Source organism: Peromyscus eremicus, chromosome 19 (genome assembly GCF_949786415.1).
Source record: "Peromyscus eremicus chromosome 19, PerEre_H2_v1, whole genome shotgun sequence".
NCBI lineage: Eukaryota > Metazoa > Chordata > Mammalia > Rodentia > Cricetidae > Peromyscus > Peromyscus eremicus.
In genome coordinates this window covers 24,521,325-24,545,203 of record NC_081435.1, presented here as the reverse complement: position 1 = coordinate 24,545,203, position 23,879 = coordinate 24,521,325, and the positions used below count along the sequence as shown (strand labels likewise).

The window sequence follows — 23,879 nt, the reverse complement described above, 5'->3', positions numbered from 1 at the left end:
AGCACCCATAGTGTCCTCCCCCAGAACATTACGTTTTACAAAACTTGCTGTATTTTGTGCTCCCCCCCCCTTGTTTGAGACAGGGCCTCATGTACCCTGAGCTAGTCTTGAACTTTAGATCTTCTTGCCTCTACCTCCCAAGTGTTGGGATTACAAGTGTACACTACCGTGTGTGGTTTTACTTTGAAGTGTTATAGATAATTAAAGCCGAACTGTATTTGTCAAAATTAGTTCAAAAATGCATTTTAGGATGTTATATCTTTGTCCTGACACGTTGTGTTTATTAGCTTGCTTCTTAATTCCAGAGGGGCTTGAGACACCTCTGCGCCAGTCTCCTCATACTGGCACTCAACCTGAAAGCTTGGGCCACCTCGCATTCCTTAGAGTCTAGAAGTAGTGAACAACTATCTCTTTTGGGGCAGAAGGAAGGGTGAAGTGCCCTTCGGGGGCTGATATTCCTTCCCACACATGTCTGTGTGGAGAAGAATAAATTGTGGACTAGATGGGGCTGCTTGCTGTGGGTGACAGTGAAGTGCCAACTAATACATTAGATGCGAACCTTTGTTAGGCAGTTGCAGGCGCTTTTTCGTGAGGCACTCATACATACGTGGGTACGTGTGCACTCAGGCGAACACCAAGAAGTTGGCTCAGCCTCTGGCAAGTGTTGGCTGTGACGTGGAGGAAAGGGGAGGCTCCTCTGCAGGCCTGCAGTGGAGGAGCTGTCTGTCGGTCCTGGCTGCTTCGTTCTTGGCAGAGTCACTCACGGGTGAAGTCTGATTGGGGAAGGCTGTTTGCAGAAAAGGAGTAACACATAGTGCTCCAGAGTACAAGCTTGGAGTCCCAGGGACCAGGCTAAGAGCCTGGCTTTACCTGGCTCCCGATTCCTGTGGTTGTTGAGACAGCATAGCTCTGTTTTCTCGGAAGTGGTTATCACTAGCCTGAAAACCAGATGTTGGCGGGGCTGTGCTTCCTTTGGAGGCTGAGGGCAGATGCCGGTCCTCGTTTCTCTCTGTTCCTAGTGGCTCCATCTCTCTAGTCTTCACAGGGAGCATTTTTGAATCTGTCTTCATGTCACCATCTTCCTAGTCTTTGTTTCTTTTTTCTTTTTCTTCTCTTTTAGAAGGAAGCAAATGTATTGAGCATATCACAAGAATGTAGCAGGCATGGCAGGACCAGAAGAACCACCTGCCTCAGACAGTAGGCTGGGGAGCACCCAGAGGTATTTTGGAACTCTTCTGTTTTAGCCAAGTTTGGGAAGTCCCTCAGCCCCGTGCTATTCCCACTCTGCAGATGAAGGAAGTCCTGGCTGGCTGACACTTTGTTCCGGATGGAGGCTGGGCTCCTAGAGTGGCAGCTCTAGTAAAGAGTGCTGGAGACTTTATTGACAGTGTCTAGTTACGTCATTCAGCTGCTTCCGGTTTGACTGGAACCAAGCACTGTTTTCTTTGGTGGGTTTGCTTTCTGGACCAGGCTTAGCTTGTAGAGTTTCCGGATAAGGACTTGTTTCCTTTCCGGACCCTCGGTCGGTTCGGTCGTCGTCATCGTCGTCGTCTTTTTAATGCAACAGTGTATCTTGATCCTATCCTTATATTCATCCCCCTGTCCTCTTCCAAACCCTGTCCTTGACCCACGACACCAATCGAGACTTCTCCCACATTTCTCCCCCATAAAGCAACAAAGCCAGTCTCGGGCAGTTAATTGCAGGGTTTTTTCTTCAGTAGCCTTTTTGAGCTGTGCAGGGATGGCATGTCAGTCCTCTCTGTCACTCGTTAATCTGAATGGGACTCGCCGGGCGGTGGTGGTGGTGGTGGTGGTGGTGGTGGTGGTGCACGCCTTTAATCCCAGCACTCGCGAGGCAGAGCCAGGCGGATCTCTGTGAGTTCGAGGCCAGCCTGGACTACAAAATGAGATCCAGGAAAGGCGCAAAGCTACACAGAGAAACCCTGTCTCGAAAACCAAAAAAAAAAAAAAAAAAAAAAAAAAAAAAGAAAAAGAAAAAAAATCTGACTGGGACTCTTTGGGGGGTGCTATGAGAAGAGACACATATCTGGGGTTGTTTATTAGAAGGTCTGTGTTGCCTGGCCCAGGGCGTTAAGAGCACTGAGGGCTTTGGGTGATGGGGACTGAAAGTCTTTATCTGGAGGTGTAGCTGTTGGGCTCAGTGTGGTGTGTTTTGTGGGGAAGTCCTCAGATAATGCCATGAGTCTTAGGCAGTTGTCCAGAGAGATGAGGAAGAGAAAGTGTAGGCTGTAGGGAGTACCTGCTGTAAGGGTGTGTAGGTTGTGTAGCGGCTCCCAACAGTGCTTGAGCAGAGAGAGAGAAAAAGTCTTCTCTTTCACAGGCTAAGGCTGTCCAAGGCTTTCAGATTTCACTAATAGTTGCTTGGCTAGAGATCCTCGCTTGCCAGGAGAGGAGGACTTTTCCACTTCAAGGTTTATTAAGGAGGCTGCTGGGTCCCTCACTCTGAGGACTGTGGAGTTGTCTTGGAGAATAGGAAGGCTTTTAGATTTCACCAGAGTTCCTTTGGTCAGAAATTACAGCTCCTAAGCTTCAGTGGAGTCCTCTGAGGGTCCCAGAGGGTGCTGGATCCCTCACCTCTCAGCATGTGCTGGAACAGGAGGGACTGTGCACATCCATTCCCTACCCCCAGGCTATAACACAGTGTGGAGGCAGGAGAACCGTTTATAAGAGGGGATTCTCCTCTTCTACAATGTGGGTTCCAGGAATGGAACATGGTCATCAGGCTTAAGAGAAAGCACCTTTACCCACTAAGCCATTGTGCTGGCCCTAGTTTTTTTTTTCTGAGATAGGATCTTACTAATGTGTAGCGCACATACAAAAAAATAAATAAATATAATAAAATTAACCTTACATAGAAAGAGAAAAGTAGCCCACAAAACAACTCTGTCTTCCTCCCCAAATCCAAGAGTATATATTTGTGCTGGGCATGTAGGACACTGCTGTCATCCCAGGAACTGAGAGGGTGTTCGGGTTAATTTTGTCAGTGTGACACAAACTACAGATCTGGGAAGAGGGAACCTCAGCTGAGGAATTGTCTCCATTAGATAGGTCTGTCGAGCGTTTTCCAGGTTAATGGTTGCTGTGGGAGAATCCAGTGAACAGTAACATCTCAGGGCAGGTGGTCCTGGGTTGTTTAAGAGTGCAGCCTGCACAAGCCAAGGGACAGTGTCCCTCTGTGGTCTCTGCTTCAGTTCCTGCCTTCAGTTCCTGCCTTGGCTTCCCTCAGTGATGGACTGTAATGCATAAGAAACAAATCCTCCTTCTCCCAAGTTGGTTTTGGTCATTGTTTATCACAGTAACAGAAAAACTAACCAGGACAGAGGGTAAGGCAAGAGGATACTAGTTTGAGAGTTTGCAGCTAGTCTGGCCTATATGGTAAGACACTGTCTTTTTAAAAAAAAAAAAAAAAAACGCCCAGCACTCAGGAGGCAGAGGCAGGAGGATCTCTGAGTTCAGGGCCAGCCTGGTCTACAGAGTGAGTTCTAGGACAGCCAGGGTTACATGGAGAAACCCTGTCTTGAAAAAACAAAAACAAAAACAAAAAAATTTATTGTTATCAAACTCATTTCCCACCATGGCCCCCTTGATACTTGGAATCTTTGGCCATCACTTCATGGTCACTCCCATCATAAGCAAGTGTCTCCAAGGTTACTTCTTCCCAGCCTTCTCTTTCTTTTCTGGTATGTGGGCTGTTCTTCTAGAGTGTGGATATGTTTCCCCCCAAGTCATGCATTGCAAGCCTTGTCCCAACTGTGGGCCTGTTTGGAGAAAGGTAATCATTAACTGTGGGTGTGGCCTTGATTCCATTGGCTTAGTGTTCCTGTAAGAGGACACCAGTGAGTCTGCATGCATACACTCAGTCACTTTCCCTTGTATGTGCTTGCTCTCAGATTTTCTGTGCTGCATTTGGGGAAGGTTGTGTTAGAACACTGTCTGCAAGCTAGGTTGAGGTCTTTCCCCAGAAACTGTATTGTCTACAACCCACATCTTAAACTTCTTGCCTCCAGAATGCTGAGAAAATAAGTGTTTGTTATTTAAGACACTAGTCTATGGTAGTTTCTTGTTTTAGCTGAAGCAATCTAATATAGGGAGGTATAATCTGGCTCTTGATCTGCTTGTGCCTAGACATTTAGGAATAAGCAAGGATATAAAATTATTCCTAGTTATCATTCAAAATGGCCATGTTGCTCTGTTCTCATGGATAATTGTAACTCCATTATAAAGAAAGGAAGAATATCATTTTTACAGTGGTATTCAGTGTCTGCTAGCTATTAGCAAAAGGTAGCTGTCCCTGGTGAGTTACTGTAAATACACTTTATCTGTTCTGTTACCTGCTGTTTCATGAATGCATCCCAGAAGCATCTTATCTTGTTTTTCATACTTGTCTTCTAGTGAGAAGTGTTCTGATTTGCAACTTCAGGGGATAATTACAATATTCATTAATTTCTGTTCTTTTCTTCCCTTCCATTTATTTCTAGTTCCTTGAGAAATTTTTCCCCTCAATCTATAACAACAGGAAATAAGTTCCTTCATTAAAAGGATGTTTTACAACACTGGTTTCTCTCTGGGCATGGTAGCGGAAAGACTGTGTCAGCACCTCCTTATACGAGTAAAGGTCTCTGTAGTATGGACTAAATTGATTAAGAGGCTTGGAGGGGGAAGGGCAGGCCTGACTTCAGGCTACACTGGAGAATTTATTATTGTTGCTATTGCATTGAAATTCCTGAGCAGGAGAAGAGGATTATTTGATTTTCTTACCAAGGATTCAGTCATAAACATTGATCATACATGTTATGTACAGGACATTGAGCATGGTGTTATAGGGAACAGGATTTTTGGTTCGTAGAGGTTCATATTGATTAAATGAGTGGGTAGCTAAATAGAGTAACTGTAGCATTCAGAGACCCAAGGGCAGGCCTGTAGAGTCAATGCCCTGGATGTTAGTGAATGGGTATGTATATTCTGAATCTCCCTGGATTGTAGTGGAACTGAGAGCATCCTCTTGAGGGCTGTTGTTCTAGTTCCATTTCTGTTGCTGTGATAAAATACCCTGACAAAAGGAACTGGGGGGTTTATTTGGCTTACAGTTCCAGGTTACAGTCACTGAGGGGAAGTCCAGGCAGGAACTCAAACAGCTAGTCAAATCCATGGCCAAGAGCAGAAAGAAATGGATATACCAGTGCTGCCTGTGTTCTGCTTTAGATCTCCTGCCAAGGGAATGGTACTGCCCACAGTGGGCTAGGTCTTCCAATATCAGTGAATAATCAAGACAGTCTCTCTCCCACAGGCATGCTCACAGCCCAACCTGATCTAGACAGTTCCTCAATTAAACTATTCCCAGGTGATTGTAGGTTATGTCAAGCTGACAGCACAGCCATGCTTCCCTTAACACTTGAATCTGTAAGGAAGCAGTAGGGAAAAGGCTGTGGAGAGGGTGGTTTGTTGCACTTTTAATTTTTCCTGGTATTTTGCCCCTCTGTGTCTGTTCTTCACTATAGTTGGAACTGATACTCAGGTTCTGTATAAACGAAGATTTTTTTTTCTTTTTTTGAGACAGAGTCTCTAACCAGGGCTGGCCTTGAATTGGGTATGAAACCTTGAACTTGTCATCCTCTTCCTCCTGCTTCCCAAGTGCTGGGGTTTCAGCTGTGTCACATCACACTGGGGACTGGACTCGGCTTCCCATTGGTGGGCAGCGCTTTACCACCCGAGCTACATCACCATTCTGTATACAAGCAGATTTTAAATAAAGAGCACGTGGTCATCTACAGCAGTTGAGATGGACGGGTTGGCTCAGGAGAGGGCAGAAGCGGGGAGATCTGTGAAAGATACCTGAGAAAGGAATTGAAGAGTCAGAAAGCAGAAGCCAAAAAGAATGTGAATTCATCTAGAACAGGTGCAAACCCAGATTGTAAGGTGTGATCTGGATTAGCAACTGTTGGGGGTTTGGGGTTTTGAGGGGCAGATACTGGAGGATTTGTGTCTGTGAGAGTGAAGAGAGACAGGAAGTTAGCTTGGGGTGTACTGGGAAGATTGGCTTAATTATTAGGCTACTTTTACGGTCTCCTCCATTCCGTCTCTGTTGTGGTACTTTTTATTTGTTCCTGGATTTTGGAGACAGGGTTTCTCTGTGTAGCCCTGGCTGTCCTGGAACTCACTCTGTAGACCAGGCTGGCCTCGAACTCACAGAGATCCACCTTCCTCTGCCTCCTGAGTGCTGGGATTAAAGGCGTGCACTATCACTGCCCAGCAATATTTCTGATATTACATGGTGAGTATTCTTCTAAATGTCCTTTTTGTGTTCTAGAAGGCAGGAGGGGGCCCAGTCTCTGTGTTACTTAGTTATGGAACACCATGTCTGCCGCTTAGCAGGTGCCATATAGACTGCTGGTGAAGAGCCTGTTACGGACAGTGAAGTGTGAGGGCTTGGGGGCTGTGGTGACGGTGTTGACGGTGACAGCGCATACATACTGGCTTCGGGAGGTGAATCAAGACAGGACAGAGAAGGGAGGCTGACATTTCTTTTGTGTCAACTGCCAAGGTAGTCCAGACCATTAGGTATATTTAGTGTTAAGTACAGAATCAGTGCGGTCCCCATCCTTAACCTCCCAGTCTACCAGGGAGACGGTCAGCTGGAGACGCAATGCACTTCTGTGATGAGGCAAAGACATTCGCTCTGACAGCGTCATCCAATCTCCTCTAGAGGAGAGGATTGGAGGAGCCTAGAGGAAACACCTTCTAACCTGAGTAGGAACTGAACTGGCCAGGTGGAGAGGAGGAGGAAATGGCGTTCTAAGCAAAGGGAGTGGCATGTGCAAAAGCCTAGTGGTGGGAGATAGGGTGTTGTAGAGCAGTGGAGAAAAGCCTGTCTAAGGGCAGGACGACAAAGAAGAACCAGGGCTCTCTCGAGAGTAACAGAATTGATAGAAAGAGTCTCTGTAGATATAGGAAGGGGATTTATTAGAATAATTTATAAGCTGTGGTCCAGGTAATCTAACAATGGCTGCCTCTGAGTGGAAAATCTGAGAATTCAGTGGTTGTTTAATCCACAAATCTAGATGTCTCAGCTGGTCTTCAGTGTACACTGGAATCCCAAAGAAGTAGGCTGCAATGTCAGTAAAGGAATGGATTTGTTAACAAGGCGGAAGCAAGCAGGAAAAGAACACAAACTTCCTTCTTCCATGTCCTTATATAGGCTTCCAGTAGGAGGCATGGCCAGATTAGAGGCAGGTCTTCCCACCTCAAAAATCTGGATTATAAAGCTGTGTCTTCTAGCCTCAAAGATCCATATTAGAAGTGGATCTTCCCACTTCAAATTAAGCAAAAATCACTCACAGGCGTGCCCCATTAGCTAATTCCAGATATAGTCAGGTTGACAACCAAGAATAGCCATCACAGCTTGTATTTTGTGGGTCACAGGAAAAAACAGGTCTTCAGCAGGGCAGGAGATAGGGTCAAACTTGTATGATGTCTGCTGAGTGATATCATTGACATTTAATCAAGGTGTGTACATGTAGTTTGCTGATCTTGGTGCCCCAGGACCCTTTGACTGAGCAATGAAGGTTACCTCTTTTTTCCAGATTACCACCTGTATGTGGGAGTCTGAAGCCAGGAGCAGGTGGCCTGCCACGGGCCTGAGGGTCTGGTGTTTGATCTCAGCCCAGTACCCCAAGGCAGTGTTGCTGAGCACTTGGTGTTCCATGTTGGAGCAACTGCTCTTCCCTCTTCTCAAGTCTTCTGGCCCTCGGCTCTCACTGCAGAGTGCCTGCACAGCAGCTTAAAATTCCTCAGCCATGCTCTCTACAAATTGAAAAATTTTACGACAATGTCATTCATATCAACAGAAGTTTTGAAAAGTAGGACTGAGAAATAAAGACCTCTCTGCCTTTTCTCCCTGCAAGGGAATTTGAAAAATATAGAATTTCTAAGTTTTATGTTAAATATCCTTGGGGTTTCTTTTCCTTTCCTTTAAAAAGTTTTTTCTATTAACCAAAAATCCAACAGAGATGCTTGTGGGAAGATAATTCCTTTTGGCTGCAGCTCCAGCTCCACATTGTGAGCTTTTTAATTTTCTTTCATCGGCAGTGGGTTGGGACCCAACTGTGCAGTCACGGGGCTCAGCACAGTCCTGTTTTTGGGCGAGTTATCTCTGGGAATCTCTGTTTTTCCCTTGTACCTACCTAATGAAAGACAAATTAAATCAATTTTTAATCAAGGACATGAATGACAGGGCTTTCCTTAGAAGAGAAATCATAAGGCCCCAAAGCACTAGCTATGGTAAACAGTGAAGTTTTTATTTGCGTGTATGCTGCTAGGCATGGCTAATGTCAGGGAACATTTGGAAAGCTGCCATGCCAGGGAGATGAAAGGGAGTGCTTCTCTATCTGCTCTTTTCTTTCACAGTTGGGGCACACCTCTGTGTTCCCAGCATTTTGTGGTAGATAGTGTTCAGAGGAATTGGAATCAATGAAAGGTGGTCTGATTAGGATCTTCTTCCTCTCCTGTTGCTCCTCCTCCTGGCCCCTCAGCCTGCCATTTGTTCATTCAGCATACATTTATTCCTTCTGAGGTGGTTTGGGGGTCAGTTTCAGGGAGTAGGGTGAAGGGAACATTTCCAAGTGAGTTGTGGCTGAGAGACATGATTTATCTTCCTACATTTCATCTTTTATTTTGGAAAACAGAGTTCCAGGGTACTATCAATACCAACATCCTTCTGAAAATTGCCTTCTCACATCTGCTTTGGCAGATGCAGATGTTCCACTTACTGGTTTTCCTTATGGTGGTGTAGGGTGGCGGAGGAAGAGGAGTGGAGCCTCCAGATCAGGCTATCCTTGGAACCCGCCTCCACGGGCAGTGAAGGGGAGTGTGTCTAGCTGAGCTCTCTTTGCTTGGGATTTGAGTTCCATCATCACAGGCCTCCCTTTCCGGTTCTGGACTCCTAAAGCATTTCTAAAGAACCTATGCAGAGCCAGCTCTCCCCTGAAGCCTGCTCTCCGATGCCTGTTCTGTTGAATGGGCTCTGTGAGTGCTTTTTTTTATCTGAAGAAGTGAGTCTTATTGAGAGCTATTTAAAGGGGTCCAGGGAAGTGGATATTGGTTATTCCCGTGACTCTGGGTGGAGCAAGTAAAAGCTGTAACTTCTGCTTCCTCAGTGTGATGTTCTGCCTGGGTCTGACCTGTTGAAAGCCTATAGGTGCTGACCTCACGTAAAAGGTGAAAATGGCTTACAGCACTTAGGGATTTGAACAGGAACCTGAAGACTAGGAAAGCTTGGTCAATAGACTGATAGTAGTTGATAAGTAGGGGTAGAGGAAAGGGGACATTGGTATCCAGAGCTTGTTTGTCTGACTTGGGTAGGATAGCCCCCAGGCAGCTCTAGAGGAGGATCAGGCATATAGAGTGAAGAACAGGGTTTAGTTTGGGACCCGAGTGTGAAACATACAGGAGACTATAGTAGAATTATCCTTCTGGCAGCACGAAGGCTATGCTGAAAATCTCATGTTGCTTTCATGTTCAAATTATTCACTGCAGTCTGTCTCTGTGCGTAGATAATGTGATCCAACTCCAATTCTGTTTACCACTTCCTATTAAGAAAAATAGAAACAAGGGGTTTCTAAGAGCTAACTACTGACTTACAGGGCCAAGGAATGAGTTAGTTCATGGATAGAGTCAAACTATGATGATCCACCTATCTAGATGGAAGGCTTCATTTTAGATCCCTGTTGCTCCTTTAAGACCATTCTGAAAAGAGAGATTCCAGAGATTTGCTAGGACAGTACATTGAGCTCTGTGTTCAGAACTTACCAAATCTGCATGGGAAAAGCAGATCCTTGTGTATCATGATGCTCGCTGCCCGTCAGCTCTTTGCTCCAGCATTTATTTGTTGAAATAAATGCATGTGCCTAGTTTGGGGCCTTCGGGTTTTCAAAAAGCACCATGGCCTCTTCTTGAGACGCTCCCTTCATTGTCTTCTGACTAACTTCTTTTAATCTTCCAAGCTTACTACTTCTTCCAGTAAACCCTCTATGACCCCCACACCATGGTGGAAACATCTGCACTCTTGCCTGAGAGCTATCTTTGCAGGGCTCTTTAACCTTTGCCCTTCTGGGAGCTCCTAGGGAAGAACATCCTTGTTCATTTATTCTCTGCACCCCCAGCATCTAGTACATATTGAGGATGTTCCAGGCCTTAACAGATATGTATGGAAGGATGTATTATCTTTCAGTTGGATGTGTTGAAGTGACACCTGGATATGAATGTTGCAGTTTTTTTTTCCTTTTCCCAATGTATGGATTTTTGCTCTTCTTACAGCTTTCTAATTTGGCTGAATAGTGTCTTTGCAAAAATACTTTTTTTTTTTTGGATTGGCCTGTTAACTGCTTATCTGGGGTTGAAATGGCTTTTGTGTGGGTGTAAACCTCAGGTAGTAAGTAGACTGTGCATCAGTGCTGTGTAGACATAGTATTTCTTTGTACTTTTCAGATGTTCTCCACATCTCTGTGAATTATAAGTCAAACATCTGGCTTCTCTGAAGTCAGGGCTTATGTCTTTATGGGTTGTTTATAGGAATGGTTGCCTTTCATGGTGAGAGCCTTGCAGTATTGACCAAACTTCCTGAACCTAGTATTTTCTCTTGGCATTACCAGAGGCTGCTGCTGCTGTGTGAGAATCACTCACTACAAGAAGACTCTGAGAGGACAAGCTCTTTAGGCAAACTAGAGAAGGGTGTTGGGAGAGCCTGAGCGACAGACAGAAAAGCATGCTCAACCAAGACTGAGGTGGTGGTTCTGTAGGGAACTAGAACGAATGAGGTACTTGTTATAAAGAGGACTGACTGGGCATCGCTCATACCCTGTTAACTCTTCAGATGATGCTATCTTGGGGCTGGAGAGATGGCTCAGTGGTTAAGAGCACTTGACTCCTCTTCCAGAAAACCGGGTTTGATTTCTAGCACCCATGTGGTAGCTCACAACCATCTGTAACTTCAGTTCCAGGGGATACAGTTCACTCTTCTGTCCTCCACAGGCACCAGGAATGCATGTGATGCACAGCCATACATGCAAGCAAAAACATTTATGCACATAGAGTAAAAAATTTAAAAAAAAAGATGTCTTACTTATAACCCATTGGAGTTGGAGCACGACAAGCCTAAACTACAGGCGTTAAATGCTTTCTGATTTTCAGCCAGGATATACTGTCTAGAAGCAGTTGGTACAGTGCACTGTTTCTAGGATGTGTTTACCTTGGCAGGTAGGTGGCATGCCGTTCTCTTCCAGCTAATCTAGTTCAAGGAGAAGGCTAGCTGGCAAGCCATCCCCCTGGAGCTCACTGTGGCAAGAGAGACTTAAGGGTCCTGCTGGCACCCCAATCACAGGCTCACTCACTGGAACCCAGAGTCCCTTTGCAAATTCCCATCTTGGTGCTGCTGTTGGCTGGCTGGACCTCTGTCAGTTGCAGGCTGATGACTCCTGGCAGGCTGGGATTTGGTTGGTGGAATCTTGCAGGGCCCCTTGACCCTACCTGCTGTTAGAAATCCTGTTGTGTCCCCTTATTCACATGCATGACTATTCCTTGATACACCACTCTTAAGAAGAACAGATACCAGATGGGAAAAATAACTCTCTTGGGTTTATGTGTGCTTTAAAAAAGGACACTTTAAAAAATAAATTGTAACTGCCTTTGATGCTTAGAATGTTGTCTTGTTCTTGCTGTCCTATGGAGACCAGCAGAGCTCTAAAGAGAAGCTACCTCCTTAGAAAACCTGAGCAACTCTTGGTGGCTTCCTCAGGAATATGCAGTGCATCTTTCTCCTTCTATATCTTGCCAAGGTCAGGGCCTGGGGATGACTCCTCAGAGCAGTGTGTTTTGTATTATTGTCCAAGGATACGTTGTTCAGATTAAAGTTTATAAACTATCAGTTAGTTGGTATTTTGTTTTTTCGATAGGGTTTCTCTGTGTAGCTTTGGAGCCTCTCCTGGAACTCACTGTATAGACCAGGCTGGCCTTGAACTCACAGAGATCTGTTTGGCTCGGCCTCCTGAGTGCTGAGATTTTAGTTGGTGGTTTTTAATACTGTTAATGGAACTTAAGTTTGATTACTGTAGTTGACGTAGATGCTGGACAAATGCAGGTTCAATGCTGAGGCATGGGGCATGTTGAACCTGGACTTGGAGAAGAGACAGCGCACAATGTACAGCTGCTGACATAATCCAGCTGTTTCCCCGTGCTGCACTCTGCGCTGTAGTGCTGATGCAGTGCATTGTTAATGGGGGAAGCTCTCGCTGGGCCTGCCAGTCAGGGTTGCAGTGAGGCTGTTTGGATAGTAGGAATAGCTCTGAGATTGGGAAGACATTTAAAGTTGGGAACTAATATCACATTCTCCTTCAGCCTAGCATAAGACCTAAGCTTTAGGTGTGCCTTGACTTAAGGACTAGATCCCATCACATAGAGGTGGTAGTGGAGGATCAGAAGTTCAAAGCTTAATTTCTTTGACCATTTTCAAATAGAGTTTTCCTTTCTGTTGTTGAGTTGTAGGATATGTTTTTATGTATTCTGATATTAGATATGATCTGCAAAACACTTTCTCCTGTACTTCCTTGCCCTTCCTTGCACATGCTAAGGAAGCTCTCTACCAACTGAGCTATATCCCCAAACCGTTTTTTAAAATCAATCTTATGTTTTTGATGCAGAAAAAAAATTTTTTTGGAGGGTTTTGAGACAGAGTTTCTCTGTGTAGTTTTTGGTGCCTGTCCTAGAACTCACTCTGTAGACCAGGCTGACCTCGAACTCACAGAGATCCGCCTGCCTCTGCCTTCCAAGTGCTGGGATTAAAGGCGTGTGCCACCACTGCCTGGCCCAGAAAAAAATTTGAAAAATAATTTATGTGTATATGCTTTGTGAATTAATGTCTGCATATGTATATGTGAGGCCAGAAGAGAGCCCTGGATCCCTTGGAGGAGTCACAGGTTCTTGTGGGCTGTCTGGGGTACTGGGCTCTGAACTCTTGTTCTCATAACTGAGCAACCAGTTTCAACCATTGAGTCATCTGTTTAGCTCCAGGTGTTTAAAGTTCAGCTTACCTGTTCTTTTCTCAGATTGTCTATGAGTTTGGTGTTATACTTAAGCAATTGTCAGATTAGCCTCATGAAAGTTTGCCTTTTGTTTTCTTCTGAGAGTTGTATAGTTTTTAGCTTTAAATTTAGGTCTTTGATCCATTTTCAGGCCTTGTTACAAGTCAGCTGAGGGCCTGGGGGATGGCTCAGCTGTGGGGGTGCTTGCTGTGAGGACTGACAAGTTGAGTTCAGTCCCCAGGACCCATGTGCGGAGGGAGAGAATGGACTCACCTGGTTGTCCTCTGCCAGCCACACACGCTGTGGTACAGGCACTGGTACATGTACGTATGTGTGCACGCACGGATAGAGACACAGTGGTTTGTAACAGTCAGTTGTCTGCAGATGTATTCTGTCTTCTCGGTTCTTTCCCATTGGTTTATATGTGTTTCCTGTGTCGGTTCTTTATTTTTAAAGGAGCTCTGTGGTAAGTTTTGAAGTCGGGACTTAGAAATTCTTCAACTTTTGTCTCCTACTTTGTTCTTTTTCAAGAATGTTTTGAGTATTCAGGGTCCTTTAAGAATCCCATATGAAATATATATATATTTCCCCCGTAAAAAATGCCACTGGGAATTTGAGAGGAATTGTGTTGAATCTGCATTGCTTTGAGTGGAATTGTCATTTTGACAGTGTTAAGTCACCCATCCCTGCACAGGAGCATTGGGATTACAGACATGTCCAGCAGCTGGGTTTTGTTTGTTTTTGTTTTGAAACGTGGGTTCTGAGAATTTACACTCAGGTGCCCATGGGTGCATGTCCAGCACTGTTTACTGCGCCGTCTCCCTGCCCACGGCTCTCGTTCTTCACAGTCACTTTGCTGAGCCCTAGGTCTTGGCATCCTTTGTCTAGTTCTCTGTTTGAAGCTCTAGCCTTGACGCTGGGTCAAGTCAACTTTTTCATACTTGCTTTGACACTTCTGTCCCGACTGCTTTTCCGGGGAGCCAGTCCCATGGTGGTTCTTGAGACTCAGACTGGAGGCTGCTCTGGCAGATAGGGTCAGGTTGTAGCTTTCCCGTGGGTTCTGTTTCCTAGGGTTGGTAAATGGATGATCCTGGACTTGCTGAACAGGCCTCTAAGTTATCCAAGAGGTCATCAAAAGAGAGCTTATTTAAATGTTTCTTGTGTACTTAACGTTTCAGGATAAAAGGCTCCATTGAGCACAGCTTTTCATAATTCCAGGTTTATATATGATCGTAGAGGTGGCCACAATGCTTTGTTTAAACTAGTGATTCATATATATAATAGCTCTGTTTCTTCTACTCTGTATTTTGTGGGGGAGGTGCATTTTGAGACAGGGTCTCACTATGTAGAGAATTTTAGCTGGCCTAAAATTCTCCAGGTAGACCAGGCTGGCCTTGAACTTTCAGCGATCTTTTGACTTGTCTCATCAGTAATATTTTATGTACCTGTTTTTATTGATCATAATAGACATTTTTTAAAGAATATGTTTTGTGTGTATAGATGTTTTGCCTGCATGTATGTCTGGATACCATGTGTGTGCCAGTGCCCATGGATGCCAGAAGAAGGCGTCAGATCCACTATGACTGGAATTACAGACAGTTGTGAGCTGCCATGTGGGTACTTGGAATTGAACTCAGGTCCTCTGGAAGAGCAGCCAGTGCTCTTAACTGCTGAACCATCTCTCCAATACCTTAAACAATTTTTAAAATGGCTAATTCATTTTAAATTTTCTATTCCATGTTTTTTTTTTAAATGTTTTTACTTTTTCTCAATCAACAGATACTTTTTTGAGTGCCAGGTAGTGTTGGACCTTGAAGATAAAGGTTAGGCAGACACTTGTCCCTAACTCCTGTGGGTTTGCCAGTCAGATGGATTTCACCTGGACAGAACTTGACTACCCAAGAGAGCACAGTGTTCTAGTTTTCTTTCTATTGCTGTGCTTAAATACTTCGGCTAAAAGCAACTTAAGGGAAGAAAGGATTTCATCTTACACTTCCAGGTCACAGTCTGTCTGAGGGGAGTTAGGTCAAAAAACTGAAAGTAAGACTGCGTGTTATTTCACACAGCATTTCCTCCAATCCAGGAACTCATTCACTGTCGAGGAAATACAGCAGAAACCATGGAAGAACACTGCCTGCTGCCTTGTTCTCTGGCTTGCTTATCTAGCTTCCTGATAGAGCCCAAGACTACCTGCCCAGGGAATGGTTCTGCCCACAGTGGCCTTCCCACATAAGTTAACAATCAAGACAGGAACAGACATGCACACAAACCAACCTGATAAAAACAGCACACTTTTTTAGACCTTCTCCAAGTGATTCTAGGGTGTGCCAAGTTGACAGTGAATGCTAACTAGGAAACCTTGAGTAGGCCCCTTTTCTCTCTCTGTCTCTGACAGACTCGTGTTTCTGAGGCTGGCCTTGAGGGTGTGCTCTTCCTGCCTCCTGGCTCTGCTGGGATTACAGTCTTACCTCCCACCCCACTTTAGTCACTTTTAATGTTTCAAACTGTACATCAGCATATATTATACATAAGTATTGGTCTTTTGTCATTTTCATACGTGTATATAATTATTTTGATCATATTCACCCCATCACCTTCTTCTCCCATCTTTTTATTGTAATGATCTTGACTAGAACTCAATGTATAATCTGTTCTGACTTCAAATTTCCTGTCTCGGTCTCCTAAGTGCTCTGATTACGGGCTTACACCACTGTGTCCGTCCTTGTGTTCTGGGACGCGAAGGAGTCTGGCGGAATAGTGGCCGTTCTACTTACAGTGAGGATCTCGGTAAAGCCCAGGCCGCCTTGGCTGGGAGCGTGGCAGGGGTAGCTGCACTCAGGCTGCAGCAGCCTAGAGGACTGCTGTTCCTCGGCAATACTCCGCTTAATATTTTTAGCGTGTGGTCACGGCAGAACTAAATGTAGTTTCTGATCCCAAATTGGTAATAAATGTAGATATATTTAGAGTCAGAAACAATGCATTTAAAATTCTCTGCTCCCTAATTGTGTGCCAAGTGCCGAGTTTAGGTTTCTTTGTTTCTTGGCTACCTACCCAGCCTCCCACCAACTTTGGGAGAAGATGCCTGATTTTCTCTGGGTGTTGGGTGGGACTGTGAAACCCGTGAGTTATGGCTCTCTGAATTATGTTGAGAGGCATCTGATTTTTTGTGTTTCTGCCCACGTATGTAAATGTGTATGTTTTAAAATTCATCTCCCTTTCAAATTTTAAGGATGTGGTATTATAAATAGCTGTGGGCTCTTAGGCACTTTAAGAATAAAATATAATGTTTCAGTTACCTGAAGACAGTCATAGCCAACATGGATAGTTGTAAGTTCTGTGATTGGTGGCCTATCCTCTCATATTGCCACAAAGTGTTTTTGCAAGTAAATACCTTTGTGTGTGTGTGTGTGTGTGTGTGTGTGTGTGTGTGTGTGTGTCTCCCCCCGTCCGTCCTCTATAAGTTAAGGAGCACCCTGGTTATTGCCTGTCTTACAATTACAAAGTTGTATTGTGTAGTAGTGTGTATTTTCTCATGGCATCTCCCCCAGGGAACTTTCTTTTAAATAGTTGTACTGCCTTAAATGTGGAAAGCTTCATTATCTGTTGATTGTGAGCAGAATTTGAAACCTCTTGATGTCGGTAATGGTAGCTTTGGTATATTCTGTTCTGTGGAATGTAGTCGACTAGGTTCGGGATACTGAGGCTATTGCTAAAATGTGTCTATGTGGGGCTGGAGAGATGAGCTGCTCTTGCAGAGGACCTGGTTCCAGCACCCACATGGCAGCTAACAAGTGTCTGTAACTCCAGTTCCAGGTGATCTGATGCCCTCTTCTGGCCTCTGAGGGCACTGTATGCAAGTGGTGCACTTACATACATTCAGGCAAAACGTTTATACACATAAAAAATAAAGATAAATAAAAATATAAAATGTATCTATGTGAGTATGACTAGCAAGTACTTATAACCCATACCAGCACACAATAAGCGTTGGTATGTTATTTGGAGCTATGAATGGGAAGTTTTGTCTTCCTCCAGACTCTTCTGGTCCCACTAAGATGCTGCTGTCCTCTCGAAGCCTAGCAGCATTAGGAGAAGGAATGATGCATTTTGATTCCTGCCTTTCTGTGCTTGCTGTGGCTGCTCCTGAAATCCCTGGTACTCTTTAGAGACGAAGAGCAAGAGCAGGGATGTGGAGACAGAACTGAGTCATTGGGAAGCTGGACTCCAAAGCGTCTTTCTGCTTTTGATCAACTGGCCTTGAATCAGAGGCATCCAGGATCACTTAGGTTTCTGTGTGTGCCCACCCATTGTATAGTCCAGATTTGTGGGTAACTTGTGGCTCAGGACTGGGCTCCAGGCAGCGGCTGGACTGGCAAGCAGAGGCAATCCTGGAGGATGACAGAGTCCTTACTACTTTGTTCTGTTCAGAATTTTCTCTAATAATAGATACTTAACTACAAGCTTTTTCATTTTTATTTTCATTTTTTAAGAAACGATCACACCATGTAGCCCTAGCTGGCCTGGAATTCGATATGTAGACCAGGCTAGCCTCAAACTCACAGAGATCTGTTTGGCTCTGCCTCCTGAGTGCTGGGATCAAAGATTTGCACCACCAAGCTCAACTCAGCTATAAGAGTCTTTGAATTCCACTTTGTGTCAGGCACTGTTCTGTTTTGTTATCTCATTTAATCTGATAGCTATACTACTAAGGAGTTATTATCCAGTCTCTTTATGTATAAAGATACTGAGACTTGACAACGTTAATCGTCTAGCCCAAAGTCACACAGCTAGTCAGGCATGCCTGACCCAATCCAGAGTCTTTATATTGGAGTAGAGATGAGATGGAGTAGAGTTTCTTGTAACTTTTATTGTTATTATTAGCACTAACTGGTCACTCTCAGGACCTCAGGCAGTGCCAAGGAACAATGATAAAGGAGTCTTCTTGCCGCTCCACACTAAAAGCTTGTCTAGTGGAAGGCATATTGACCAGGCTGACACAATACCCCTGCCCCTGCTCCGTGGTTGTGTGTGTGTGTGTGTGTGAGACACAGTAGCTTGGACATGATAGAAGCAGGTCTGTCTACAAGAGGGCCCCAGCAGGCTCATTTAAAAATTTCTATCATAGCACAAAATGTGAGTTTTTATTTGTACTGTTTCAGAACAAATAAAATAATGGATCCAGTTTTTGTGGCTGATTTCACAGACCACTGGAGATACATCATGGCCTATGGCAACAGCCCTGGTTCTGGGGCCCAACTGGCTTTAAATTCTCACTCTATTGCTCTCTGGCTACATGAACTCTGGCTAGTTACTTAACCTCTGAATTTTGGTCCCCTCGTGGGTAAAATGAGCAGCGTGTTAGAACCACCTCAGAGGGTTGTTGTGGAGAGTAAATGATCTTCGCACTTTGCTTAGAACATAGACAGTGTCTATAAACGTTGGATGTAGTTATTATTTGGCAGAATTTATTTTCCTCTGGGATGCTTGGTTACTGCATTGGAATACCGGGGGAAGGAGTCTGACTGAGTGTTCTCCTTCCACACCAATTGCTACAGTTGTAATCAGTACAACTCAACAAAGAACAAAAGCTTCTGCGTGGACTGGGACGGGAGTGGGGGCTCAGAGTAAGAGAATTATGTCTTGACGTGAGTTTCTCCTTGGAGAATTTGCTTCCCTGCCCCATTTCTCCAGTGGTGTGACTGCTCCTCACTGTCCTGGGAATGTGTGCCCTGGGACATGGCTGGATATTGTTGTAGGAACCTGTTCCATAGCGTTGGAGAATCCGTCTATCATACTATTGGATTCCTTTTTTTTTTTTTTTATTAAGGCTCCAGTGGAATGTTGAAAATTTCTGGACTCCCAAGTGTACTACCTTGGCCTCCATTTGGTTTTAAACTTTATTTTTACATGTGGCTCCTCTTTGAACGGCCCTCTTGCTGCCCCGTTACCAAATCCAACTTATCAGCTCCTCCTAATGTAGATTGGTCTCTTGGCATTGCTGTCCGAAGCTTCAGTTTTCTGTGATTCTCTCTGCTCTTTTTTTTTTTTTTTGGTTTTTCGAGACAGGGTTTCTCTGTGTAGCTTTGCGCCTTTTCCTGGAACTCACTTGGTAGTCCAGGCTGGCCTCGAACTCACAGAGATCCGCCTGGCTCTGCCTCCCGAGTGCTGGGATTAAAGGCGTGTGCCACCACCGCCCGGCCTCTCTGCTCTCTTTTTAAACTGTATTTATTTTTATTATTTTTAATTATATTTAGGTGTATGTATCTTCATGTGGGCATGTGATGTAAGTGAAGGTGCCCACGGAGGCCAGAGGCATCAGGAACCCCTGGAGCTGGCCTACAGATTGTTCTGAGCTGTCTAACTTGGGTGCTGGGAACTGAACTCCTCTGGAAGAACAGCAAGTGCTCTGAATTGCAGAGCCATCTTTCCAGCACCTCCTCCTGCTAGCCTTTAAAAAATATCTTAATTTATTATTTGTGGGAGCCCATTTTCGGGTTCCTCGTGGCTTTACCCAGCAGGTCCGAATAGAGGATGATTAGGGCCATGGGCCTGAGTGCAGGTGTCTGAAATGGTCTGCTCTTGGCTGTGCTGGGGGAGGAGGTCTTTTGCTCCACCCCTTGGCGTCTCTATAAATACCCTGGGGCAGAGACAGTTGGGGCCCGTTGGAAAAGGTTCCAGGCCCTCTCGAGGCTATCCTGTATTTTCTATCTATTTATCTCCACAATATAAATCCTTCTATCTAATATTTCCTGATGCTCACACTCAAGAAAACTCTGGGGAGCTGTGGGGTTGGTGGGTTAACGCCCCACAATTATTTGACAGTTTTTCCAAGCACTGGGGAGGCAGAGACAGGCAGATATCTGTGAGTTTGAGACTAGCCTGGTCTACAAAGTGAGTTCCAGGACAGTCAGGGCTACACAGAAACCTGTCTCAAACAAAGACATGTATTTTGATTATAACCACCCCTCCTTACCAATTTTTACCCCTTTCTGTTTTCTCTGGATTCCCTTTTCTCCCCAACATATTTCTCTCCTACTTTCATGTCTTTTTTTTTTTTATGACTCCGTTTAATTCTGGTTATAAGATGATATAATATTCATATAGCTGTATGAGTTTAGATTTTGGGTTACTTACTAGAACATGGGTAACTTACTGGTTGGCTATACTACTGAAGAAAAATAACTCCTCCAGTAGCTGTTAACTGCCAGTAGCTCTTCAGCTAGGGTGGGGCCTCATGAGCAGCTCTCCCATCCATGGTGGAGTTGACTGGCTTGGTCTTATGTAGGTCTTATGCAGTTAACCACAGCTGCTGTGAATCCGTGGGTGCAATGGCCTTATCCCATGTCCACACAGAGTGTCTCACAGCACTCTTTCCCATCCTCTGGCTCCTTTATTTATTTACTTTGTTGGCCCCATCTTTGGTGGTGTTTCTTGAGCCATAGGGGAGTGTGTGCGGGTGTATGAGATAGATGTCCCATTTAGGGATACTCAACAGCGTTCAACAGCATTCATTTTTTCTTAGCACTTTGACCAGGTATGAGTCTGCATTAACTGCTGCCTACTGCAAAAAGTTTCTCTGATCAAGGTTGAGACCAGCACTAATCTGTGGATGCAAACATATATAAAGGCAGTTTGCTAGCAGGTCCGTTTTCTAAAATCACAGCAGTAAATTCCCCACTAGGGCCTATGACCTCTTTAGATTTCCAGTATAGTTACTAACTCCCTCCTGTGGAGTGGGTCTCAGATCCAGTCAGAAAGCAGTTAATTACTCTCATCTAGTCATGCCACCATTGCCACAGTGGCTACATCTTGCCTGGCAAGCTGGTTTTATAACACTCAGGTTCAGTCTACTGTTGGATAAGATCATTGATGATGATTCTTTCCCATAGCACCTTGCAGCAGTATGACAGCTAGCCAGCATGGAGCAAGTTCTCAGATCAATTCCAGTTTAATTTTTTTGTGTCCTATATCCAGTGTGTGATGTCTTTAGCATGAGGGTCTTACCATCTTGTTTTGGTATGTGTGGTGATAATCTAACAAATAAAATTTGCCTGAAGATCAGAGGACAGAGCCAGCCACTAGATTAAACATAGAAGCCAGGCAGTAGTGGCACACACCTTTAATCCCAGTATTTGTGAGTCACATGCCTTTAATCCCAGCACTGGAAAGGTTGAGACAGGAAGTGATATGGCTGGGCAGAGAAAGGCATGTAAGGCGGGAGGAGACAGGAACTCAGCCCTTCTGGCTGAGGACTCAGGGGCATTCAGTCTGAGGATTCCTGGAGACGGTATCTTCCCCTTTCGGCTGAGGAGTTGGCGAGGTGAGAAGTGGCTGTGGCTTGTTTCCTCTCACCTTTCAGCATTTACCCCAGCATCTGGTTCCTGGGTTTTACTATAAGACCAATTAGGATTCGTGCAACAGGCGTGTAACCAAGAGCACTAGCACTTGCCCGTGTTGTTTTGGGTGTTTCTGGGGTCTCCCTGACAAAGGCAGGCATCCCATACTTGGCCCTGGGATTTTCACTTAATAACCCATGGCTTCTAGAGGAGCGCTGCGCATCCGTGGCGTCTCTGCTCTTGGACTGTGTAGTCTACACACTGGTGTACGGCTGCTCTTGTGGTCGCTAACCTGCAGTGGGCACTGAAGACGGTGCTTGGCCTGCTGTCCTTTGCCCTCTGAGGTTTCTCCACAAGACAGTGACTCTACTTTTGTTGTTTTGGTCTTCACTGCTGTTCTGATGGCACCAAAGTCCTTGCCCTACTCATTCCCCTTTCTCTTTGTTTTCAAGAAAACCTTCATGGGTCTGCTGCTGTGCTCTGTGCTGACGGAGCAGCCGCCTTGTCGTCTGGTTCACCATCCAATGAAGACTGGGCTTCAGCTTCCAGCATTCAGATTCTTTGAAGGCCGTGGCCAGTCTGGAGAGGGACAGGCGAGGCTTTCTTTTATTCAATCACTTTACTTGTCTCTTGATTGCTCTTAGATATAGCCATTATCTTTTGTCTCTGAGACTGCAATTTTCCGGTAGTCTATTTAGCTACTTTCTTGAAAATACGGACTTCATTCTGCCGGAGTGGGTATGGGGTAGGTCATGTCCTCCCACCTCTGCGGGCACAAAGGATCAAAAACCAGCCAAGAGTGTGTCTTCATTGCCCTTCACTTGTCCGTGTGGTTTCGCTCTCCTTCGGGGCTCTGGTTCCAGTGCGGCCCATAGAGCGCTCCTGGCTCCTGTTCTCTGGCAGAGCCAGAGCCTGCCCTGTGCTGCTGTTGGAAAGGCCTCTTGGACTGTCTCCTGAGGACTGCAAGAGTGGCCTTTGGCCTTGTGGTTCTCTGGCCAGGAGCTGGCTTGTGTTCACAGGAACCTGTGTCTTCCAACAGCCTCCTGTCACTACTGCTCTTGGCTGCCTTGGATTCGAGAGGAATTTCTATTTGCTTCACCTAGGAATGACCTTTCTACTTGGGGAAAATACAGTGCCTATTGCACAAATGGCCAGTTCTGAGTCCAGTCTGGCCGGCTAGTGGGTGGACTGCAGTTAGCAACCACATCTCTTTTGATATTCGGACACTCTGTTCTGTTCCTCCTTGCCTTTCTGCTTCGTTTGTGTCTTGGGGAAAAGCCTGTTTGTCTGACCACTCCAAACCTAGTTCTCTTGCCCTTCGTTATTCTTAACATCCCACTTCTTTTCTTAGGCCTTCGTGCATTGCTCCTCCACGCCAGGGCTGTCCTTCAGTGCCCTCTTTGCATTTCATATTTGTCTGTCTAAATTAGGTGGGTAGCTTCTGTTTGTGAAGAGGTGAGTGACTGTGCGCGTTTGTACGGCCCATAAATAGTAATGAATGTGTGTCTGTGGGAAGAGCTCATCCTCTAACCCTCAGTTTGAAAGCACGGGATTACTTCACAGCTGTTTCTGCAGCTGGCAGTTCTGTGTGCTTGGGCCTGGCTCTCTGGATGCAGTATGCTGAGAAAGCTCTGAGTGGATTGGGTCTGCCTGGGATTTCAGCTCAGAACGGGCCACATTCAGATGTGGAGGTTTTTCGTTAACATCTTTTGTCTTCACCTCCCGGGAGCAGGTACCCAGCAAAAGCCTGTGTGTCAGCTGGAGACTGTGCAGATCTTGGAACCATGAGGTGTGGGCTCTAGAATGTGATTCTGGGGTTCCTGGCTTGCCCTCATTGACTGGGGTCAGGGATCACAGCAATTACTTTCCCACTGATGGAGGGATAACTAAGTACCAGGTGCTGTACTTTCCGTTCATTGCTTGCTTAATCCTCCCGTCCATTCTTTGAGTAGAGACTCTTATTATGACCGTTTTATAGGTGAAAAAAGGAAAGCCTAGCAAAGTCATCTTTCAGTTTTTATTACATCTATTTGTTTGTATTGTGTGGGCGTCTGTAGGCCACAGTGTGTGTGAAGGTGAAGGACAGCTATGGGAGTCCTCTCCTCTGCCATGCGGGTTCTCGGGATTGAACTCAGATCATCAGGCTTGCTGGCAAGTGCCCTTACCCACTGAGGCATCCTGCTGGCTTTCTCAAGTTGTGTCTAAGATCATGTAGCTAGGAGTTGGTCAGACTTGATCTTTTGAGATTTGTCTGGCTCTAAATCATTGTACTATGCTTTCTACCCAATCTTTTTGTCTCTCCAGTTTCCTTCTTATAAAATAAAATTTGAAATTCTTGACCTTTCACTTTTTTCTAGAAGATGGAGGAAAACAATATGTATCTGTATGTATACTGTAGGTGGGACCAAGCTCCAGAGAGTCTGAGGTGGCTGCTGATAGGGCTTGCCTTGCC

The 23,879-nt window shown here is 45.1% G+C and overlaps 1 protein-coding gene across 1 annotated transcript in view; it reads left to right on the top strand.

The window, feature by feature from the left end:
* Sil1 (SIL1 nucleotide exchange factor) overlaps nucleotides 1-23,879 on the top strand; it is a 244,026-nt gene that overhangs the window by 32,571 nt on the left and 187,576 nt on the right. Inside the window, exon 2 of the mRNA XM_059246149.1 lies at nucleotides 21,880-22,020. Coding sequence (XP_059102132.1) covers nucleotides 21,889-22,020 — 132 coding nt within the window. The 5' untranslated portion in view covers nucleotides 21,880-21,888. The remainder of the gene's footprint in view (nucleotides 1-21,879; nucleotides 22,021-23,879) is intronic.